Source organism: Hyla sarda, chromosome 4, assembly GCF_029499605.1.
Source record: "Hyla sarda isolate aHylSar1 chromosome 4, aHylSar1.hap1, whole genome shotgun sequence".
Classification (NCBI taxonomy): domain Eukaryota; kingdom Metazoa; phylum Chordata; class Amphibia; order Anura; family Hylidae; genus Hyla; species Hyla sarda.
In genome coordinates, this window is record NC_079192.1 from 240,678,652 (window position 1) to 240,702,372 (window position 23,721).

The 23,721-nt window shown below is 41.7% G+C and overlaps 1 protein-coding gene across 3 annotated transcripts in view; it reads right to left on the reverse strand.

Annotated features, from left to right (window-relative positions):
• The window catches only part of CPED1 (cadherin like and PC-esterase domain containing 1), a 299,737-nt gene that overhangs the window by 137,400 nt on the left and 138,616 nt on the right, over positions 1-23,721 (reverse strand). For all 3 annotated transcript variants that reach the window (XM_056573818.1, XM_056573820.1, XM_056573819.1), the window contains 4 exons: positions 22,934-23,094; positions 22,353-22,420; positions 14,223-14,252; positions 12,202-12,388 (listed from right to left, as the gene is read on the reverse strand). In XM_056573818.1, coding sequence (XP_056429793.1) covers positions 12,202-12,388; positions 14,223-14,252; positions 22,353-22,420; positions 22,934-23,094 — 446 coding nt within the window. The remainder of the gene's footprint in view (positions 1-12,201; positions 12,389-14,222; positions 14,253-22,352; positions 22,421-22,933; positions 23,095-23,721) is intronic.

Consider the following 23,721-nt stretch of genomic DNA (forward strand, 5'->3'; position numbering starts at 1 on the left):
ATGGACCATGGAAGGGCCTTCGAGGCCCAACTCTTCCAAAAGCTGTGTCAATTCCATGCCTGCAAAAAACTCTGGACTACTGCTTACCACCCCCACGGGAACAGGCTCTATGAGCGCATCAATGAAGTCTTTATCCACATGTTGCGAGCAGTCTCTATGTCAAGACAGGAAGAGTGGCCCTGACTGCTGCCTGAACTATTGGAGATCTATAATAACACAGTCCACTGTTCTACAGGGTATACCCCTTTCTATTTGATGATTGGGCGACATGGGTAGCTGCCTAAAGACCGAACATTTGGGCTCCAAGCCCCGTTCAACAACTCTCTGCAAGCCTCCCTGGAGTGAGTCTCTGACCACCAGAGAAAAATCCAAGAGGCCAAAGAAATTGTCATCAAGAAGATGGGGGAGGCCCAGCAGAGACAACATGAGGACTATAATAGTCATGCCACTGCCAAACCACTTCAATTGGGCGATAAGATCTGGCTGCAGAAGTTTTCAAGGACACACAAGTTAGACTATCTGAGAGACAGAACCGTACACGTTGATGGACGTACCCTATCTGGAATCTGATGTAATGAAGTATAAAAGCCTGGGTACGAGCAGCAAGTTGTTCACCGAAACCAAATCAAGTTATGTCAGAAAGAAGATCTAACAGTACTCCCAGCACCACCTTCTTCAGCTGTCAGACCTACGAGAGAGTACCACCCAGGTGAGGGAATTTATCCATCCATGGATTTCCCCATGTTTTCTCCAACTCAGCCTGCGATCTTCTGTGTCTCCCCAACTCCAATGCTGGTTCAACCTACTCTGATCTCTACACCAGTCCCAGTGTTGTCACCATTGGCTCCGGCCTATACACCAGTGTCTAGAGTTCCAACTCCTTCTCCAGCTTCTCCATGCAGACACCAGCGACTCTGGGTCCCGCCAGCCATAGACCAATTCCCGCTCTTGAATTCATCAAGGAAGAGTTAGCTGCAGCTTCAGAGGTTTCAAGAGCTCCAGAAGATGCAAGAGTTCCAGATTTCCCCAAAGTGGTGTTTTCTAGGTCCCAACAGTCAACACAAGGACAAATTCCCACAAGGTACAAAGATTAGCTCACAATATAATGTGTAAAGTTATCTACCACACATAGTTAGTCCATGTATAATAAAAATATTCCACACATATGAAAATAACTAAGTTAGGACTGTAACTTCCTTTGTAGCCCCAGTCCACCAGTTTTAAATGTATGCCTATATATATATGGAGAGAGGTAGATCAGCTCACCAATTTTACTTCCAGGCCACAGCACGGTAGGTGTGCGGCAACACCAAACAGTAGATAAGAAGAAGGATGAGCCAGCGTGGAAATAGCAGAAGGTCCCTTTATTGTGTAAAAACCAAAACACAGGCACAGGAATGCATAATAACGCGTTTCAGGCGTGAACCGCCCTTAGTCATACAAACTTAAAACACACAGTCATCTTATATATTGGGGAAGTGATTCAAGAGAGAGGTGGAACCACCTGGGTCAAACCACTTAACCCCTTATATTACAAACCAAAATAAAATACCATGAATACCAAAAAGTGCATAGTATAAAACAGACATAATAAATACAAAATGACAACATAGTTTCAACACCTCAAATATGAATATATGTGTATGGATATGAATAAATAATATAAATATATTTCAAACACATATATAAATCCATATGAACTAGACATATACAATTGCTGACAATATACAAATACTATAAGGATGAAAGTTGTAGCATATGTCCTATTGCTAGAGTACGGTGTCCATTTTAGGACAGCATCAATCGTCAGCCGCACCTCGCTCATCCTTCAGTCAAAACGGCATCCCGCCTCCTCCCCCAGACAAATCGCTGTCAGTTTTCAGCCGTACCTCCCTCATCCTTCAGCCAAAACGGTGTCCCGCTTCCTCCCTCAGACAAATCGCTGTCAGTTTTAAGTCGTACCTCCCTCATCCTTTAGCGAAAACTGCTTCCCGCCTCCACCCTCCTCCGAAACTGCATCCCGCCTCCTCCCTCCTCCGAAACTGCATCCCGCCTCCTCCCTCCTCCGTCAGGCAAAACCTTTGTCAACCTAAACTCTGTCATGCCTCAGACGAAAATGAAAGTGCTGAGTCATCACTGCTTCGGCAGACCTGCTAGCACAGACAGTGTGTGATTGGCTGGCAGCAAAGATACTGTGATTGGATGATGGGAGCGCAAAGATACTGTGATTGGTTGATGGGAGCGTAGGTGTGTGCAGTCACGCTCCACTGTTAAGACACATTTCTTTACAAACCCAAATCCTCTCATGTACCCAGCTTTCCCCTATTCCTGCAAAACAACCTGTGCTCTCAGCTTTTGCCCTGTTCCTGCAAAACCTACAGTTATGTAGTCAGCTGTAGGTTTATCAAGAATTGTTAAAAGCTGAGTACGTAACTGTAGGTTTTGCAGGAATAGGGGAAAAGCCGAGAGTGCAGGTTTGTTTTGCAGGGATAGGGGAAAGCTGGGTACATGAGAGGATTAGGGTTTGTAAAGAAATGTGTGTAAACAGTGGAGCGGGACTGCACACACCTACGCTCAGGAAAGCTGGGTACATGAGAGGATTAGCGCAGGTTTGTTTTGCAGGAATAGGGGAAAGCTGGGTACATGAGAGGATTAGGGTTTGTAAAGAAATGTGTGTAAACAGTGGAGCGGGACTGCACACACCTACGCTCAGGAAAGCTGGGTACATGAGAGGATTAGCGCAGGTTTGTTTTGCAGGAATAGGGGAAAGCTGGGTACATGAGAGGATTAGGGTTTGTAAAGAAATGTGTGTAAACAGTGGAGCGGGACTGCACACACCTACGCTCCCATCAACCAATCACAGTATCTTTGCTGACAGCAGCCAATCACACACTGTCTGTGCTAGCAGGTCTGCCGAAGCTCTGCTGACTCAGCACTTTCATTTTCATCTGAGGTATGACAGACTTAAGGATGACAAAGGTTTAGCCTGACGCCTGACGGAGGAGGGAGGAGGCGGGACGCCGTTTTGTCTGAAGGATGAGCGAGGGAGGAGGCGGGACGCCGTTTTGGCTGAAGGATGAGCGAGGTACAGCTTGACGGCTGATGCTGTCCTAAAATGAACACCGTACTAGAGGTGTGAACTAAGATATCAGTAATTCTGTGAGCAGAGCGCACTGTCATACAATGGATAACCAGAACATGTATTGTGTTAAAAATGACAGTAAGGCAGGAATAAAATAGAAGGATACACTATAAATTGCATGTAGAAAAATAAATGATGATAATACTTAATAGTGTAACAAGACATCTTACCTCCTATTTAGACCTGCCAGATTACGGGTAGCCAACGTAATGATCCAGAACACTTCACGAGATAACAATTTTTGTCTACGGTTTCCCCCTCTGGGAGGTGCTGACACCCTTTCGATACCCTGAATACATAAAGAAGAAGTATTACCTGCATGCACTTGTGCACAATGGGTTGAGACAGCAGAAATATGACTGGTATTGAATTGGGGGACATCAGACAAATGTTCCCGTAACCTGACCTTGAGTGGTGTGGTGGTGCACCCTACATACTGTAATTTGAACTCTGTGCATGAGATTAAATATACTATATACGTGGAATTACAGTTAATGTACTGTTTGATAGCATGAGTCTTGCCGGTGACATTGTTGCCTACTTTGATCTTGGAACAGCAGATACATATGGAGTGACCACATTTAAACATACCGCAATGTTGTATCCAAGATGGAGCAGGTTTGTTTGTGCTACATACCAAACTTGGAGATAATATTTGACCCAGCGTGGGAGCACGTTTAGCTACACATTTGTATCCCCCCGATATGGGGGCTGCAAATGCAGGATCAGTTTATATCAAGGGCATGTACCTGTGAATTATCTTGCATATATCCCCAAACTCTACACTATATTGGGTGCTGAATATCACCGTATTTTTATTTCAAATATTATCTCCAAGTTTGGTATGTAGCATAAACAAACCTGCTCCATCTACGACATCCAACTACGACATTGCGGTACGTTTAAATGTGGTCACTCCATATGTATCTGCTGTTCCAAGATCAAAGTAGGCAACAATGTCACCTCTTTTGTTACTGTCAAGACTCATGCTATCAAACAGTACATTAACTGTAATTCCACGTATATAGTATATTTAATCTCATGCACAGAGTGTAAATTACAGTACGTAGGGTGCACCACCACACCACTGAAGGTCAGGTTATGGGAACATTTGTCTGATGTCCCCCACTTCAATACCCATCATATTTCTGCTGTCTCAACCCATTGTGCACAAGTGCATGCAGGTAATACTGTATGTATTCAGGGTATCGAAAGGGTGTCGGCACCTCCCAGAGGGGGAAACCATAGACAAAAATTGTTATCTCGTGAAGTGTTCTGGATAATAACGTTGGCTACCCGTAATCTGGCAGGTCTAAATAGGAGGTAAGATGTCTTGTTACACTATTAAGTATTATCATCATTTATTTTTCTACATGCAATTTATAGTGTATCCTTCTATTTTATTCCTGCCTTACTGTCATTTTTAACACAATACATGTTCTGGTTATCCATTGTATGACAGTGCGCTCTGCTCACAGAATTACTGATATCTTAGTTCACATCTCCAGCAATAGGACATATGCTACAACTTTCATCCTTATAGTATTTGTATATTGTCAGCAATTGTATATGTCTAGTTCATATGGATTTATACATATATATATATATATATATATATATATATATATATGTGGTGTCCCGGTACCGCATCCTATACGGTACCTGTTTATAGGTCCCCATAGCCAGAGTCCCTAGGACGTCCACCCCTAGTCACCTCTCACCCCTATAGTCATTGCTCTAGTCATATGCTCCTTATTTGTGGAAGTATAACTGTATAAAATGTATATAAATAGTTAATTACCTGTGAGAAGCGTAGCAGGACCTGCGGGTCACGTGATCAGGTGAACTCTATGGTATTTCTGCTTGAGGACCTTTGGAGGTCCTTGTGACGTAATGCACTCATTTCCTTTGTGACGGTGAGTGACAGATGGCTGGACCAATAAAAACGGCCCCGCCCCTGCCCATATAAGGGCGCGGTGGCCATTAATCTCTCTCTTGGTTCCTGGCTGTTGACGAGAAAGGATCTGCGCTGCTGTCATCAGTGAGTTTAGGCCTTAGCCTTGCGGCGACGGCTGATCTATTCCAAATTGGGAGTATCAATCCCTAAACACTCTGCAAGACCACCGGACCTTATCTATCCCCTAAATCCGTATGGATCTTCGCAATATACCCTGAATCCAGAGACTGTTATCTAAAGTCAAGTTCCGCAACATCTGTCAGTCATTGAAGTATAGAGAGACTGTTTTATTGAGACTGTTACTACTCTGTGGATGTATCACAAGCCGTTAAGTAAAGTTTATGCAAGTTCAAATTTAACTATCTTGTGGACCTTCAGTCTTTATTCTTATGCACCTGTCATTACTGGGATAGACCGGAGAGTCATCTCAGCATACTAGCCCTCAGCCTGGCATCACGAACTATAGGGTTAACATTAACCCCTGATATACCAAAGCAAATCCCTGACTGTACTACCCCTACCCCTGAGGCCTACCAAATATGTGTTTGAAATATAGTTATATTATTTATACATATCCATACACATATATTCATATTTGAGGTGTTGAAACTATGTTGTCATTTTGTTTTTAATTATGTCTGTTTTATACTATGCACTTTTTTGTATTCATGGTATTTAATTTTTATTTTGGTTTGTAATATAAGGGGTTAAGTGTTTTGACCCAGGTGGTTCCACCCCTCTCTTGAATCACTTCCCCTATATATAAGATACCATTGTTGTGTATGTGGGTACACAACACTTCCAGGTGAGCCTCCTTTTTCAGTGCATAAGTTGCCTGACAAGTTACTCTTTTAATACACCATGGAGCGATTTGTTCTTTGTCGTTTTTAGCTATATATAAGATGACTGTGTGTTATAAGTTTGTATGACTAAGGGTGGTTCACGCCTAAAAGGCGTCATTTTGCATTCCTGTGCCTGTGTTTCGGTTTTTACACAATAAAGGGACCTTCTGCTATTTCCACGCTGGCTCATCCTTCTTCTTATGCCTATATATGTTTAACATTTTCTCATCTGTCCACTTGTACAGAGTACTCTACTGGCCAGAGGGTACCCCTGAAAGATAGGTAAACACGTATAGAGACAGAGTACAATATGTACAGATAACACTGTTGTATAGTATAACAATGTATATTGAGTTCTGGGGAGAAGTGTTGAGAACCAAAGGGCCCCAGCAGCTAAGGCATTGGGAAGATAGCCTCTGGCAACCCAATGCGCCACCAATATGTTATAGTGCTTAAAAATGTGTTACTCATGCAGTTACAAGCGTGAAGAAATCTCACATGTTTACATAGTTATGCCAAACAAAGAGCATGTAAGGACATTTGAAAATGCTACATGGACTCATCCCCTGTTGTTATTGATCACCCAGACCTGTGAAGGACATTTTATACTACAATGCCCCAGGAACTGTCATTAGGCCTCAGTGGCCACTTCAGTCTTCCGCCCTCCAGAACTGGGCGCTGAGGACAGCTGTATTTAAGAGGGGGGAGTTTGTGGTGGCCAGTACAGGAGTTGTTGCCCCGTAACTTTGCTGCCCTGTCAGGCAGCCTCCCTTCTGTGTCACCTTGGTCTCCTTGTACTTGTTTCTCCCCTGTATATATATATATATATATATATATATATATATATATGTTTTGCTATGTGTTATATTATATAACGTGTTATTGCTTTAAGAAATGTACCATGTGGGGCATCAGGGTCACCTGGTCACTCTGCCACAATCCCTTGAAGGTACAGTGGATAAATGAATACATAACATCACGTATGTATGTATTCACATTATATATCACATTATAACAGGTCAGACAATGGAGCAGTGAGCAATGCCCGGACAATCTTTAGCCCACAGGACAGCCTTTGGTGCTGGAACACCACATAATGGCAGTTGGTCTCCAATACACATGCAAGCAAAGGGGGGTTGTGGGAAATTGTGTGCTCTGTTGCTTTACAACAGCAGGGTCGAAGTTCAGAGAGGAAACCAGGAAGTGATCAGATCAGTGGGGGAGAATCATTGTTTCCTTCTTTACATATATGCATGTGGTGCACATCAACTTTGCTTTGTGTGACAACCTCTTTAATAGATCACATTCATATAGGGAGCAATGACATTACACTATTGAGGGATAACTGACCATATACAACTAATACATACCTCCAAACCGTCCCGGATCCGGCGGGTCATGTCCCGCCATCCCAGAACGGCCCCTTCATGTCCCGCTTCTGTGATTTCCCGGATCAGTAGACTTGCAGAGCCAGCGCTGATGCAGGGAGCCCACAGCGTGACTGCTACTCACTAAATATGGACACTGTACAGAGCGGAGCACAGGAGATCCATTCTGCTCTGTCATGTGAGTCTCCCCTGAGCTAAGAGGAAGCCTGATTGGTTATGCTGCCTGGAAGGGACCCTGTGTCAACCAATCAGAGGCTTCCTCTTACAGGAGGAGGGGGAAGATGCCTGCAGATGGAGGCGCATATCTGTCTGTGTGTGAAGCAGAAGCCAATCAGCCCAGAGATAACTGCACAATGGGGGACATGTATCAAAGATTTTTACCCGTTTTGTGTGTATTTTTTACTTTTTTGCGCATTTTTTTGGGCACGTTTTGGTAGAGCATGTCCTCCAGATGTAGCTGAATCAGGGTACCTTGGCATGACAACTATATTACGCAAGTATTTATTAACTGCAGACTTTTCCTTTACACCAAAAATTTTGCTGCAAGAGCTGTTTTTTTTGCGCAAATATAAGCCTTCTTGGACTTAACGTAGCAAGATGCTCTAAATCATTGATTCTATTTTCCAAAGAGTGGATTGAGGAGATTACTATATTTCCCTGCAATTTATGAAGCTCATTGCGCTTGATTGATAAATTTAGCGCTTCTGCGGGAAAAGGGGTAAACTGCTTCTACCATACACAAATAATGATACATGTCCCCCAATGTCCTGGATAGTAGTAATGTCAGATCTAGATCCTGTCCTGGGCAGAGGGGAGACTGGTGGCAGCTTCACAGAATAGAGAGGAGGAGAAGCTCTAGGGCAGCAGCTGTAAAGGCTGGGACCCTCCTAGTATGCACCCTCTGCCATGGTGCCCTCCACCCACATGTATGCTGTGTATACCCCTCTGCCATGGTGCCCTCCACCCACATGTATGCTGTGTATACCCCTCTGCCATGGTGCCCTCCACCCACATGTATGCTGTGTATACCCCTCTGCCATGGTGTCCCTCCACCCACATAAATGCCGTGTATACCCCTCTGCCATGGTGCCCTCCACCCACATGTATGCTGTGTATACCCCTCTGCCATGCTGCCCTCCACCCACATGTATGCTGTGTATACCCCTCTGCCATGGTGCCCTCCACCCACATGTATGCTGTGTATACCCCTCTGCCATGGTGTCCCTCCACCCACATGTATGCTGTGTATACCCCTCTGCCATGGTGCCCTCCACCCACATGTATGCTGTGTATACCCCTCTTCCATGGTGTCCCTCCACCCACATGTATGCTGTGTATACCCCTCTGCCATGGTGCCCTCCACCCACATGTATGCTGTGTATACCCCTCTTCCATGGTGTCCCTCCACCCACATGTATGCTGTGTATACCCCTCTGCCATGGTGCCCTCCACCCACATGTATGCTGTGTATACCCCTCTTCCATGGTGTCCCTCCACCCACATGTATGCTGTGTATACCCCTCTGCCATGGTGCCCTCCACCCACATGTATGCTGTGTATACCCCTCTTCCATGGTGTCCCTCCACCCACATGTATGCTGTGTATACCCCTCTGCCATGGTGCCCTCCACCCACATGTATGCTGTGTATACCCCTCTTCCATGGTGTCCCTCCACCCACATGTATGCTGTGTATACCCCTCTGCCATGGTGCCCTCCACCCACATGTATGCTGTGTATACCCCTCTTTCATGGTGTCCCTCCACCCACATGTATGCTGTGTATATACCCCTCTGCCATGGTGCCCTCCACCCACATGTATGCTGTGTATACCCCTCTTCCATGGTGCCTCTCCACCCACATGTATGCTGTGTATATACCCCTCTGCCATGGTGCCCCTCCACCCACATGTATGCTGTGTATACCCCTCTGCCATGGTGCCCTCCACCCACATGTAAGCTGTGTATACCCCTCTGCCATGGTGTCCCTCTACCCACATGTATGCTGTGTATACCCCTCTTCCATGGTGCCTCTCCACCCACATGTATTCTGTGTATACCCCTATTCCATGGTGCCCCTCCACACACATGTATTCCCCCTCTGCCATGGTGCCCCTCCACCCATATTATCTCGTGTCCTCCCTCTTACCCATATAGCTGATCACTTTAGAGTCCAGTATCTGCTCCTCCAACCTTCTCTATATCAGTATTTCCCAGCCAGAGTGCCTCCAGCTGTTTCCAAACTACAATTCCCAGCATGCTGGGAGTTGTAGTTTTGCAACAGCTGGAGGCACCCTGGTTGAGAAACATTGCTCTAGAGCATGACTATGTAATTGTTTGGTTGTAATGTATTTGTATTGTGTCTGTGTGTGGAGCGCACAGTGGCCCTGATTTATGGTGGGTTCACACTACGATTTTACTGTATGGGAAACAGAATTTTTGCCCTGTGTCCGGTTTTGTTACCGGACCTAAAACCACGGCATACCACGGTTTTAGGTCCGGTCAGAAAACCAGATACAGGACAAAAATGAGCCGACCGGAGTCACCGTTTGACTCCGGTCAGCTTATTGAAATTAATGAGATACGGGTCGGTTCTCGTACAGTAAAATCGTAGTGTGAACCCAGCCTTACTAAGAGTGGAGTGTAGTTTTCTTTTCCCCCGGTATTTACTAATACTGGTGGGGTTTTTGCATGTGTGCACATGTATTATGTGCAGTGGTTGTATGCATGGTGAGTGTGAGCAATGGTATGGGATGTATGAATCTGGGTAGTGTGTGCGTGTATGTAGGTGTGCATACATTTGTGCAGAGTTTTTGTCTGTATTGTGCATATAGGTTGTGTTCACACTTCGCAAAGTATGAATCCAGCCATAGGTGTGCAAAATGCCTGGAGTGTGTGTGGTATGTACATATATACTGTACTTATCTGTAATGTGTCTGCATGCCGTATAAAATGTGAGTGTGTGTGATGTGTATGTACGTGGTTGTGGTCGGATGTGTGTATAGGTGTGCAGAGTCTGCCAGGAGTGTGCCCTGTACATATAGGTGTAGTGTATGTGTTTGGACTTGTGCAGTGTGTATTCTATGTACCCCAACTGTCCCGATTTGGGCAGGACAGTCCTGCTTTTGAGACCTCCGCACGCCATCCTGCTTTTTGCTGACGCTCTCCCCCTTTGCCTGGCCAAGCTTTGACAGAGCGAAGAGTCATTGAGTCTTTACCCTGTCATTTTCTTCTGTGACTGCTGATGTTCTGCGAGTGTAGCAAACCCTCAGCAGGATTGGCCAGTTTCTACACACCACTCTCCCCTGACATGCCTCCTCTCCTCCTTTTAGCTGCTGCCTCAAACTTAGGGCTGCTACCTACAGGGGAAAGAAGGAAACTATCTACAAGTGGCCAATTATTTATATGGGTCTGCCTACAGGGGGACAACTATATAGGGGCTTCTGCCTACAGGGACAACTATCTCCAGAGTGTCTACCTACAGGTGGCAACCATCTCCAGGAGCTGTACTTACAGAGGGCAGCTATCTAAAGGGGGTCTACCTTCAGGGTGCTGCTAATTAGGGGGGGATCTATCTACAGGGGGTAGCTTTCTGGGGGTTCTACATATAGGGGGCAGCTATCTAGGGGTGTCAACCTTTTCGGGGCACCAATGTAAATGGTGAACTATGGGAAGGGACCTGTCTACTTCCAGGAGTGGCCTAACTATCTAATGGGGGAACCTATCTTCCCACTCTATGTGAGACACCAAGGGGAGCATTACTACTGTTTGGCGCATTATAGGTCTTGTAAAAGTGCAGAGCCTAAAATGTTTTTTTTCTGGCAGGCTCTCAATACATAGCCGGAAGAAATCATCATGACAGTCTGGGCCAGAGGGAGAAGAAAAAGGAAAAAGTGAATGATTCTGATCAGAGAAGACGTCACTTGCGAGTCATCGGATGTAACTGTGGTAGAGGGTGTAATGCAAAGGGCAGATGGAATTACCCTAGGGGCAGATGGTATTCGTGATGCCAGGGCGTGGTTTATCCTCGATTCCACCCGAAGGTATACCGCTAGATCCTGGCTAGGTACAGGGGCAATAATGTCTCCGACGCCAAGTTATGGATGACAGTAGCTTTACTGAGGGTAATGACAGTTGGTAATGTCTATACAGTTCAGCCAGGGTCCACGGAGGTGACCAGTGACTCAGAGACCTTAAGGGCTTGCTGGGACTTGTAGTAGATGGGGGTCAATTTAATGCAGGCCATGTTGACTTGATAAATGGGGACTTTGACTGACGACTGACAATACTGAGACTGTTGCTCATTTGAACACATTACATGGTATATTATATTAGAAACATATTTATATGGGGGGGGGGGACAGATACAAGGGGGCCCAGGGACACTGTAGGGAGGCTGCATGACAGGGCAGCAGGAGTATGGGGTAACACCTCCCGTATTGGGCCACCACATAACTGTATTTAGTCACTTATATGGTCTGTAGTGGTTATGATAGTGGTTATTGTCAGTGTAGGAGGTCTTTCTAAACTTAGATGACAGACTGACAAAGCCATTGCTCGTATTCCAATTCTGCTTGTGTGGGCATGGTTAGGGGGCAAAACTTGTCCCTCTTTACTCTCAGGAAAAGTTGGGAGGTATGCTAATACAGAATTGCAGGTTGACTATAGAGCCATTTAAAAATGAATTAATACATGATATCACTAATGTTCATCTCTTATTTTAGCTGCATGGGTAGCTTTGGCTTGTTGGCTCAGTTACATTTCTCTATAATACAAATAGTACATCTAAAAGAGTGGAGGTTAGTAAAAAAAAAATCCACAATGCAAAATATGTTTTTGTCACTTCTGTCTCTAACCACAACAGGCAATGCTTACTGTGGTCCATTCGTGTCATCCAGGTGCACTTGACTTTTGCAGTTTGCAGGCTCTGCTCCAATTTCCACTGTCACTACATCAAATGGCAGCTCTGCATAGTATTCTTTGATCTTTGGGCTGAATGCAGGAGTCAGATCCAGAGGAGGATTGCTGAAGATATGACTGATGTAAGATAGAGTATCATTATCTGTTCCAAGACACAAAGAAGTGATGAGTTGGTATTATAGGGAATATAAAGTAGCTTGCCAGCATTTGTGTTTTTTACTTTTTATTTTACTTTACATGGAAAATTCCATTACCAAACAGACCGTATATAAAGATATACAACCCCAGGGGAGACAAGGTGAAGTAAAAGGCACTTTTTTTTATCTGTTGTAAGTTTCTTTTTACCCATTTATTTTTATTTGGTTTTTATGGACATGAGCCAAATTTATAATTTGGCGCATGTCCTTTAGTAACTTTGGCGCATACCATATTCTTCATTTGGTATGTGTTTTTTTCATGTCAGAATATTGTTGGCGGTGATTTGCGCCAAACATGTGCCAAAAACATGCGAATTAGCACCAAAATACAATTGGCACAGATGATAAATTACTGACCACTGCAAAAATCATACACAGGACCGTCAAAAACCTAGCAAGTTTACAAAATGACAGTGGAGAGAATGGGCCAAACTTTGGCGCAAAAAGACACTGTGCCCAAAACATTTGCAAAACATACGCAATAAAAGACACATAAATCCGTTGATAACCCCCCCCCCCTCATAGTGTAATACCCTATGATGTCGTGTTTAAGGACATATACTGTGTTCACTAGTGGGTATGCACCAACTCTTTGATATTGCATGATATAGATATATGTGGTGCACGCTGCTGTGGCAAATACAAAGTATAAAAAAAAAAGTTGCAGCAGCACTCTTGGTGAAAAATTAAGCCTCTTAGTGCACTTTTTTTAAAATCAAAATGGGTCCCCCATCACCACACGGAGGTGGCTGTTCACAGGAGGTTTTTTTTTATATTAATAGTGGATCCTGCATGTCACCCAGTCAGAGGCCATATGCCCAGCAGAGGTGAGTGGAATAAGCGTGTTAGGGTCCCATCCAAAATGAGGCCACCTCTGCGTGGTGGATGGGGGACTTGTTGTGATGAAAAAGTGCGCAAAGAACCTCCATTTTTTGACCATGAGTGCTGCTGCAACCTTCTTTTTTGTATACCTTAAAGTTAATGCCCCATCGGCTTGATGAACTCTATGATTATTAATCAAGCAAGATCTTGTGAAAAGTTGTTTCCCATAGAAACTATAGTTTATGAATGGCACATACAGCAGATAATCAAAATAGTATCTAAAAATGGTAGCAAAACCACTGTAGCCACTATTTGAAGAATGTTTCTCAATAGATTCTTATCAGAAACAAGTACGATAGTAATACACAATCTAGCAGAAAAAGAAACTTCTGCATTGCTCTGTATAAAATTAGAGACATACAGAGGAACAGCAGAGGGCACTGTGCAGACTGGAGCCATAGGATGACTGTGTATAAAACCCTTATAAGAAGCCCTTTTATATAATCATAATATCCTTATTGCCTTTTTAACGTTTTCAAATAAGTGATGTTTTGCCTTGTTTCCAATCAGGGATCCACTTTATTATTCTAAACTGTACTGGAAAGATTAAAGGGTCTGTATAAAACTATAAAAATATGGTTTAATATTCCAGAAACATACTTGTCTGCAGGCTGTGTTTAGTGTTTCAACTCAATCCCATTTATTTGTATGCAGCTGAACTGTGATACCACACATAGGGGGAGATTTATCATCAAAACCTGTACAGAGGAAAAGTTGACCAGTTGTCCATAGCATCTAATAAGATCACTGCTTTTATTTTTTAGAGGCCTTTTAAAAATTAAAGAAACGATCTGATTCGTTGCTATTGGCAACTGGTCAACTTTTCCTCTGTACAGGTTTTGATAAATCTCGCCCATAGACCATGGACAGTGAGTGGAAATATCATAACAGACTTACCATCGCTGCAGTTCATCCACTTTCTAGGCACTGCAAAAGAAAAAAAGGTAACTAACATGTTAAGGTTACAAAATTGTTATAGACAGGGTGATTTAAAAAGGATGGTGGAAAGTAAAGGCCTGTAAATTGTCAGTGACTAAAAATCAAAGCTAATCTGGCTTAGTTGCCTAAAACAACCAATCACAGCACAGCTTTCATTTTTAGGAGGCAAATTTAAAATGTGGAAAAAATATGTGGTGAGTGTGCTCAATCCGTCTGATCGTCCGAGAAACTTGCACAGTGCAGACCCCCAATGGCTGCACTAAATAATGGCAAGCATACAATGATTGACAAAGAGTTAGAAATGAAAGGACATGTGCTGTTCTCAAGGACATGAGCATTCGTAAAGATGTGGGAGGATTTAAGAAGATAGTGAGGTATGGATGGGGAAGAATGTGTGACTCAGAGTTATACAAGTGGCTAAAAGTATTCAGATGGTGATAAATAAGGGTTAACAAAACAGATTTATTAAAGTACTGAATATACAATGTTCCTAGAGTGGATGCCGGCAATCCACTCCAGGATTTAAACAATAAAAAATAGAGAATGATAAAATATCTTAAAATATCACAAAATTACATATATTAAATAGCACAAAAAGTGGCTACACATTAGCAGGACTGTTTATCCAGCAGATGGAAATAATTAACTTCAGAAACAATTCAAGCAAAGTCACTAAAGGTCTCCATTTTGGTGTGTCAGAGAAGAGCAGGAGCAACTCACAAAAGTGCCCACTGATGTCGCGCTGGTCCCGTGCATGCCGATGCACACTAGGATGATATAGGGCAAGGGACACAGAGCTTAGATATTGCAGTCAGCGGAGGTGGAAGTGCTGAAAGCACTGTAATAGTGCCAATACGTTGTCAGAAGGAGAGGACAGTCACGGAGTGCAGGGGAGCTCGGCGGCTCCCTGGATAGCTGAAACAAGTGGGTGAGGGTGATAGCTGCTGTACCTCTATCACAGCGGGAGACTGAAGTCTTGAGTGTGCGGGTCTGGTGGTGCTGGAAACCAGAAAGAATTAAGTCACTAAATACAAATAGCATAGAAGAGACGCGGTTACCCGCTCTCACTGCTAGGCTTCAGTCGGCCGACTCCGCTTCAACTGCTCACACGGACTTCACCGGTTCCAGACCTGATGCAGGGCGCTCAGAGGCCTGCATCAGCAATAGCTAACAGATAGATTTATTCATTTTTAAGAGGCCTTGTTAAAAATGGAAGAAGCTATCTGATCAACTTTACCTCTACACAGGTTTTGGCAAATCTCCCCCAATGAATTCAGACTTTGAAGGCCGATTGGAAGATGACAAATTTGCTGATAGATTGGTGTTCACCGATGAAATGTGCCCTTATCGAGCCAAGGAAAGTTTTTAGCCAAGGATACTGTTACTAGCAGTTCCTACCTGGACTTGATAAAGAATGGCTTATACCACAGATAGAGGAAGATCTGTAAAACGTAGTCTGGTGCAACTTTACATTTCCATTTAGATGTTCACTGACACCTGAATATAATTCTACCAGAATGTTAGCTTTGACATGTTTCATGCTTTAGACATCAACTCAACAATGTTGCACTGGTCCCCTCAATCTGAAGATCAAACTCACTGTGACTTCTTTCTGTGGGGCTACATAAAGGACTCTGGGGGAGATTTATCAAAACTTGTGCAGAGGAAAAGTTGCTGAATTGCCCATAGCAACCAATCAGATCGCTTCTTTCATTTTTAACAAGGCCTCTGAAAAAGGAAAGAAGCGATCTGACTGGTATCTATGGGCAACTAAGCAACTTTTCCTCTGGACAGGTTTTGATAAATCTCCCCCTTCTGTGTACATGCCGCCCCCTTTCCCCAGACACAGGATCTGAATGACCTGAGATAATGCAAAACTGAACCAATGGAGTCCATATCCGAAGATATGCTGTCACAGAACTGGACTGCCACCTAGATATTGGACGTGTCACCAACCACTTTGAACAGGTATAGTGTATAAATAAAACCTGGATTGATAGTTTGTCATTTCATGTTAATAAAGTTGTATTATGATCTCAGTTATAAATACCAAGTCTACAACTGTATAATATATATATATATATATATATATATATATATATATACATATATACCAATCAAAAAATTCTGCAGCACTCCAAATGCAGTGAAAAGATGGTGGATTTATTTAGTCCAACGGCTATGCCGTTGGGCTAAATAAATCCAATATCTTTTCACTGCATTTGGAGTGCTGCAGAATTTTTTGCTTGGTATCTACAATTGACCCGTCACCTGGGACAACGACCTGCTGGCACTTGGCATCTTCTTTCTATTTTTGGGTTGAGCTGCTTCCATTTTCTTCATATATATATATATATATATATATATATATATATATATATATATAGCTATAAAATGACACCCTCTTCTAGTCTGCTCTATACCAATGGAAGAAAAGAGGTTGAAAGAGAGTACAGACATGTAAACCCTGCAAGCAGAAGAACAAAGAGGGTAAACACTGGCAAAAATACGTTTTGGTGAAATGTAAGATTAAAAAAATGTAAGCAACTAGTCAAGTTGGGAAATAAAGGACACAGTAATCTGACTTCTCGATATGGCCAGCATTTCACTTTATAGCATAAGGTTAATCTCATGCTTTAGGTTGTGGTGTGCTTTTTTATCATTACCTAAACAACATTTTTGTGCACCTCTAGGTAGTGTTATACTATTGGGGGCCTACAGCCGGCTAGCCAGTATTGATGCTTCTCCATTCTGCTGATCATTGGGGTTACATCTAAGGATTTCATCTGTTATAAAACTAATTTTGTGGTTTATGGTCTCTTGTGTGCATGCTGCCAGTTCTACATAGCTACTATCAGGACGATGTAGTGTAGACACGCTTCCGAGAACATGTTTATTTCCTTAGAAGTAGGAAAGGCTCCCCCCATGTTATTCAACATATGCTGGAAGTGCATGGAAAAGATCCACAAGCACTCAGGTACTTTGGATTCAAAAGGATGGCAGGATGGCATTAATAGGCACATGAAGCCCATGGGATTATGCATACAGGCACACAAGGGAAACTTGTATTGAATGACAAGTTAAATCTTAGTATATTCATGTGATAGTCCGGTATTTCAACATTTTAATATTCTGAAAGAAACAACTCCCTGTGGGAGAAATCCAGCACTCCAGGCTCCAGTCTGGATATATAAACATAGAAAGCTTTATGAGAATACCTATCATCAATGAAATTTAACCATACAAGTGGGTTAAAGGGGTACTCCGGTGGAAAACATTTTTTTTTAAATCAACTGGTGCCAGAAAGTTAAACAGATTTGTAAATTACTTCTATTAAAATATCTTTACCCTTCCAGTACTTTTAAGCAGCTGTATGCTACAGAGGAAATTCTTTTCTTTTTGAATTTATTTTTTGTCTTGCCCACAGTGCTCTCTGCTGACACCTGATGCCGGTATCAGGAACTATCCAAAGCAGCTTAGGTTTGCTATGGGGATTTTTTCCTGCTCTGGACAGTTCGTGATACGGGCATCAGGTGTCAGCAGAGAGCATTTTGGAGAAGATAAAAAATAAATTTAAAAAGAAAACAATTTCCTCTGCAGCATACAGCTGTTAAAAAGTACTGGAAGGGGAAAGATTTTTTTTGAATAGAAGTAATTTACAAATCTGTTTAACTTTCTGGTACCAGTGGATTTAAAAAAAAAGTTTTCCACTGGAGTACCCCTTTAATTTCTTTCTGTTCAGAGGTATAGAGCACCTTCTGTTTAATTTCCTTAATGCAGGGGGTGACATACATTTCTTGTCTATTTATTTGGGGTCTCATTACAGTTTTGTATGCCTTGATAAAGGGTCTTCCCGAAACGCATCAGTGTTTTTCTGCTACTTTGTCCTTTTTCCCCCCCATTTTGTAATGGCTTTAAGTACATGAAATAAAGCTTTCTATTTTTATATATCCTGACTGCAACCTGAAGTGCTGGATTATTCCCACAGGGAGTTGCTTCTCTCAGTCTACACCGTGACGGTGGCTGTCACGCCCCATGCACCTGGCTACTTTGGGACTATTGGACTTGCTGCTGGAAGGGTGAGCGTATTTTTTCTTACTTTCTTTGCACATTCACATTTTTAATATTCTAGTTGTGTTTCTTTCAATTGTTTTAATCTTTACAATTATTTTGGTAACACCCACCCACTGATGTCATCACACAGGTGTATTTCACTGGTGAAGGCAGCAGTGGAGGGAGCGGTCTGATGAAGTACGGTAGTACAAAACAGCTGGAACCTCATTGGTTTTGCCGGCTTTTCTACTCCCCTGTATAACAATATGACACAGCATTGAAAAATAAAGATGTTCACTACATGAAATCTAGTGAGGGACACCTTAATATCTTCTGAAACTGTATGGATCACGTATTGCTTACTTTTATGAGGCTGAGCACCATGGTTATGCATTTGCATGAAGGCCCTTGTAATGAAGTTTGGTAATTGTAAGGTGAACACAGGTGAGGGAACCTAGCTGCGCTGAACGCTGTGTCTCACTTGTTGGATTAATATTATAAGTGTAGTTTTAGTTCTCTATAAGAAACAATCCAAAAATTGTACAAGGGATGAAAATATCAAAATCTAAGATCACAAGAAGCTATGGATTCTTCAAGCTTCAAATTTCATGGTTTGGGGCAGGGGACAGGGAGAAGTGAGCCCTAAAGCTGTCCCTAAGACCACTGCTCTGCCTACTTGCCTAGACACCCTAGCAGTGAATGACAACTGGGCATGGGTGTAAGAGTCAAACAAAATTAGCCAAACAGTACATGTTGGGGAAAAAGTCAGGAGCATAACAGGAATACTACAACGCAACAAGCAGATATACCACGCAGATTATAGAATACTAACATAGAGTTCAGAAACCGGGATCAAGATTATCCGCAGATATCATAATATGAACAAGACTAGATATGAGGATAAGTATACTGCAGACAAAACAAAGGAATGCAGGGGATGAACAAGGTAACTGAATGTCAGAACACAAAACACAAGAGCACTGTTCACACTGGACTCTGAACAAAACACAACAGACACCCCACTCAATCATGGAGGGACATCTATACTAAATCCAAATAGGCTCCTAGCCAGCGGGCACACTCACACTGTGATCAGGATACTAGCCTAGGAGGAAACAAAAATCCTACATACAAGCAAACACAGGTACAGACATGAGACTAAATCACTCCTAGATAGATGAATAGCACAAGGCTCAGAACAGGATTCTATCCTAGGAGATACAGGATCAAACAAGGGTCATTACAGGACTGACAAACACACAGTACGAACATGGACTAGGCAACATAAAGCAGAACGAACAATACAAGAATATTAAAACCCGACAAAGGTACTAAAACAAGGCAAGCTAAAATCTAGATATTAGAGAGAACAGATAACCATGGTTAAAACTCAGGATACATGTGATCAGACAAGCATAGTGACCATAGTGCAAACATGGTCAGAGTAACATTGGTAATTACCAGCCCAGAACAGCACCTGAAAGGCCTTATATATCCTCCCAGTGCTGAAGTCAGGAAAGTTAAAGGGGTGTTCCAGGCAAAAACTTTTTTTTATACATCAACTGGCTCTGGAAAGTTAAACAGAGTTGTAAATTACTTCTATTAAAAAATCTTAATCCTTCCAATAGTTATTAGCTTCTGAAGTTTTCTGTCTAACTGCTCAATGATGATGTCACGTCCCGGGAGCTGTGCATGATGGGAGAATATCGCCATAGGATCTGGACAGCTCTCGGGACGTGAGTCATCAGAAAGCAGTTAGACAGAAAACAGCAACTCAACTTCAGAAGCTAATAACTGTTGGAAGGATTAAGATTTTTTAATAGAAGTAATTTAGAAATCTGTTTAACTTTCCGGAGCCAGTTGATATATAAAAAAAAGTTTTTGCCTGTAATACCACTTTAACTCTTCCCATCCCAGGGAGAATTAACACAGAAATTGTTCAGACACAAACCTAATGTCTAAACGGGACCCAAAGCAGATAATACAAAACACAGACAAATGGACATTACACATTAATACTGCTATGCACATACACAAAATGATGAAACAGCAATTTAGAGATTCTTCTTAAAATGTTGAAGAGCATCAATTCTATTTTCTATCAGTATATGTGTCTGTAAAGCACAAAGTTCATGCTAGTTCAGTCAGGCTACAGCTCTGGAAATCATTACGAATGACTGATACCAAAGGTTTAGTTTCTATAACACTGGTTTTATTTTAGTTGTGTTTAAAACAAACACTTATCATATACTGGATGGATAGAACTTAGATTAAGGAAATCTGCATTCGTTTACACATCTGGATGTATAGAACTTGTGTACATGTCATCAATAACATGAAAAAGACTTGCTGCTAAATGTTATACTACTACTGCACGCACTCGGTTTCATTACTTAAAATTTAAATAGCAATTTAAGCAGAGATTTTAAAGAAACCTGTTCCATCCATTACTGCACACAAACATTTATATTTAAAAAAAAAACAAGCTATTGATAGCTATTGAAAAAGAGACCGAAGAGTGTCTCGAAACACGTCTAGCCCACCCACCTTATACGAGCAGTCTGATACAGACACCTTGATCAAAAGCCAGGAACGCACTTTACGATTTGCAACCGCTGGAGACCCTAGGACTGGGGCCCACTGCATCAGCACACGAGGACACTGCCAGTATCCATTGCCAGCATCCACTGCTGATCCTCTATTTTACCACCACTTCCGTGGACACCCGCTCAGCCCGGACAGTTTCCATCGGCCGGATGCCAGCCGTGCCAGTCCGGCATCACGGGAACCCACGTAGCTGCTTTGCGGCTTATCCTCCAGACAGGCATCTACCAACCTAGAGCCGGATGCAAGCCGCGCCAGCCTGACTGTGTGCCTAGGATTACCGCTAGGAGGATCGGTGAGTGGTGCTGTGCACCATCATATGGATACATAATTGCAATATACCACCTTCGTCCATAGGAATATATGCTATAAAAACAATTTTTTTAAGGATACCGGTATCCACGTTTTACCACAACCATTGTGATACTAACAATTGAACACTAAACTATCTTCACAAACCGGATACAAACTATAATACTGCAAGGTTATCCAATACTATTGCCTTTTATCCTGGAAAGCGAAAAATAGCTGGTTTCCATATATATACACCTGTATGTATATATATATATATATATATATATATATATATATGTATATATGTGTATAAGTTTTATAAGCTTTATTATTATTTTTTAATTATTTTTAATTAAAAGTTATACATTTTAAACTATTTTACTATCAATTGTACTATTCTACCCTATGCAAGGGCCCTGCAGGGGTAGATAGTCACTATATTATAAATAAATATTGAAATATATTGAATTCTCCTAAATCACTTATTTACCACCCATACACTATCCACTCACATCACCCAATCACTTATTGTAATTTCTACTTAATATTTAAACACATTTTCTACATACACATATACTCAGGTGATATACCTGGATACAGTATATATATATATATATATATATATATATATATATATATATATATATCACATCCTTTTCTTTCTTTCACCTTATACCACCAACACATAAATCAATTTATTTACAACTATTTAGTATTTAACTAAATATATAAGACCAGATTTGAGAAAATACGCAATCAGTATATATATATCCATATATACACCTCTTCTATATGTAAATAAGGTTGTATGGGTTACACAACCTTGGCGTGAGTACTCATCTGGCAGTGAATTCCATACAATCACATTTTCGGTTGCAGCTACCTCCCTACATTTAAAAAAAAAAAAAAAAGCATTTACATAAGTTTTTGCTGTGATTTTGCAACATTTTCTATTCCGGCTGTAAATGAAATGGCAGGACTGCCACAACAAGAAGGTTTTGCAAAAAAAAAAAATCTAAAATTCATTATTTAAGCAATTTTACATTAATAAAACACATGCATAGCTCCGGGGAAAGGAACAACAACAAAGAAAATATATTAGAAGGGTCTGGTTTGCTGCGAAAAATGTATACAAACCTGATACCCTTTCATTTTCTCTTGAAACACCAGACAGTGAATTCTTTTCTTCAACTTGAAATTTTTGTCTATAAATAAAATTTGATGGTTATAAAACACCAACAACAGTGACTTACAGCTCTTGACATAAAACATTACTATACCTGTGTGGATATATACCATAAATCACAAACAATCTATAAATGTCTGAACAACAGCCCAAGCATGCAGACAATTCTATCACTGTTTTTTTTATCTTGTGATACTTATGGAAAGGTGTTTCGTCCAAGTGCCGGTAATAATTGGCAACAATTGATACTTACTAGGTGAGCATGGTAAAACTAAACACTCATTTTCCTCAAGTACTTGTATGTCACTGTTCCATTTTATTAGTATATATTCTAATACACTTGCATAGTTCCCTCTCACACTTACGGTACATTTCTTTTGTATCTGTCATTTTAAGATTATTCTAAAACTGCCCTGTGTGAACAAGGCCTAAAGCTGTTGACCTTCAAATTCATTTTCTTGTTCTGTTAGGCAGAAATAATAAGTACAACTCCTATCTTTGCTTTCCAAAATTGCAACATGAACCAACTTACCTGTTTGTCAGATTGATTTCTTGTAAGGACTGTAAACATTCACACAAGTCAGAGAGAAGGTCATGTGCTGCCAGGATTGATCCAAGATCTTCCCTAAGGTTACATCTGTGGTAAAGGTCATGTCTCAGCACTTTTAGGAGAACAGAATTGGAAGGGTAAAGCTACAAAATTTAAAATGGGATAGAACATAGTAATTTTTGTAATAATATATAAAACAAATTTATTAGCACACATTCCAATATATCTTGAAAAATGCACAATCCACAATCATAGTGCTATTTCAGCTTTGAGACGAACACCAGTGTCATATCTGACATTCTGGTTGCTAGGAATACACATCCTTTTTAATGGTGTTGTCAGATAGCCCTTCCCTATACATTGGCCTGTCTCAAAATACTCAGAGAGGGGCATGACATGTGACCACTGAGGGATATGATTGGCAGCATCAGTCATGTGCTGGCACTGCACATCATTGAAGTTGATCCATTCTGTATTGCCAGGGAATTTCACTGGTCAGTATTGTGTTTTTTTAAATTTTTATTACATGTCTGGCAGCAATTTTTTTGTACTCTGAGACAGCGCTTCAATGAACTCCAGAAAACAGTTTTCCACTATCACATCTGTGAGCAACAAGATATAGAGTCATGGCTGTAAATGTAGGCACCCCTGAAATTTTGCAAGAAAATGAAGTATTTCTCACAGAAAAGGATTGCAGTAACACATGTTTTGCTGTACACATGTTTATTCCCTTTGTGTGTATTGGAAATAAAACAAAAAAGGGAGGGAAA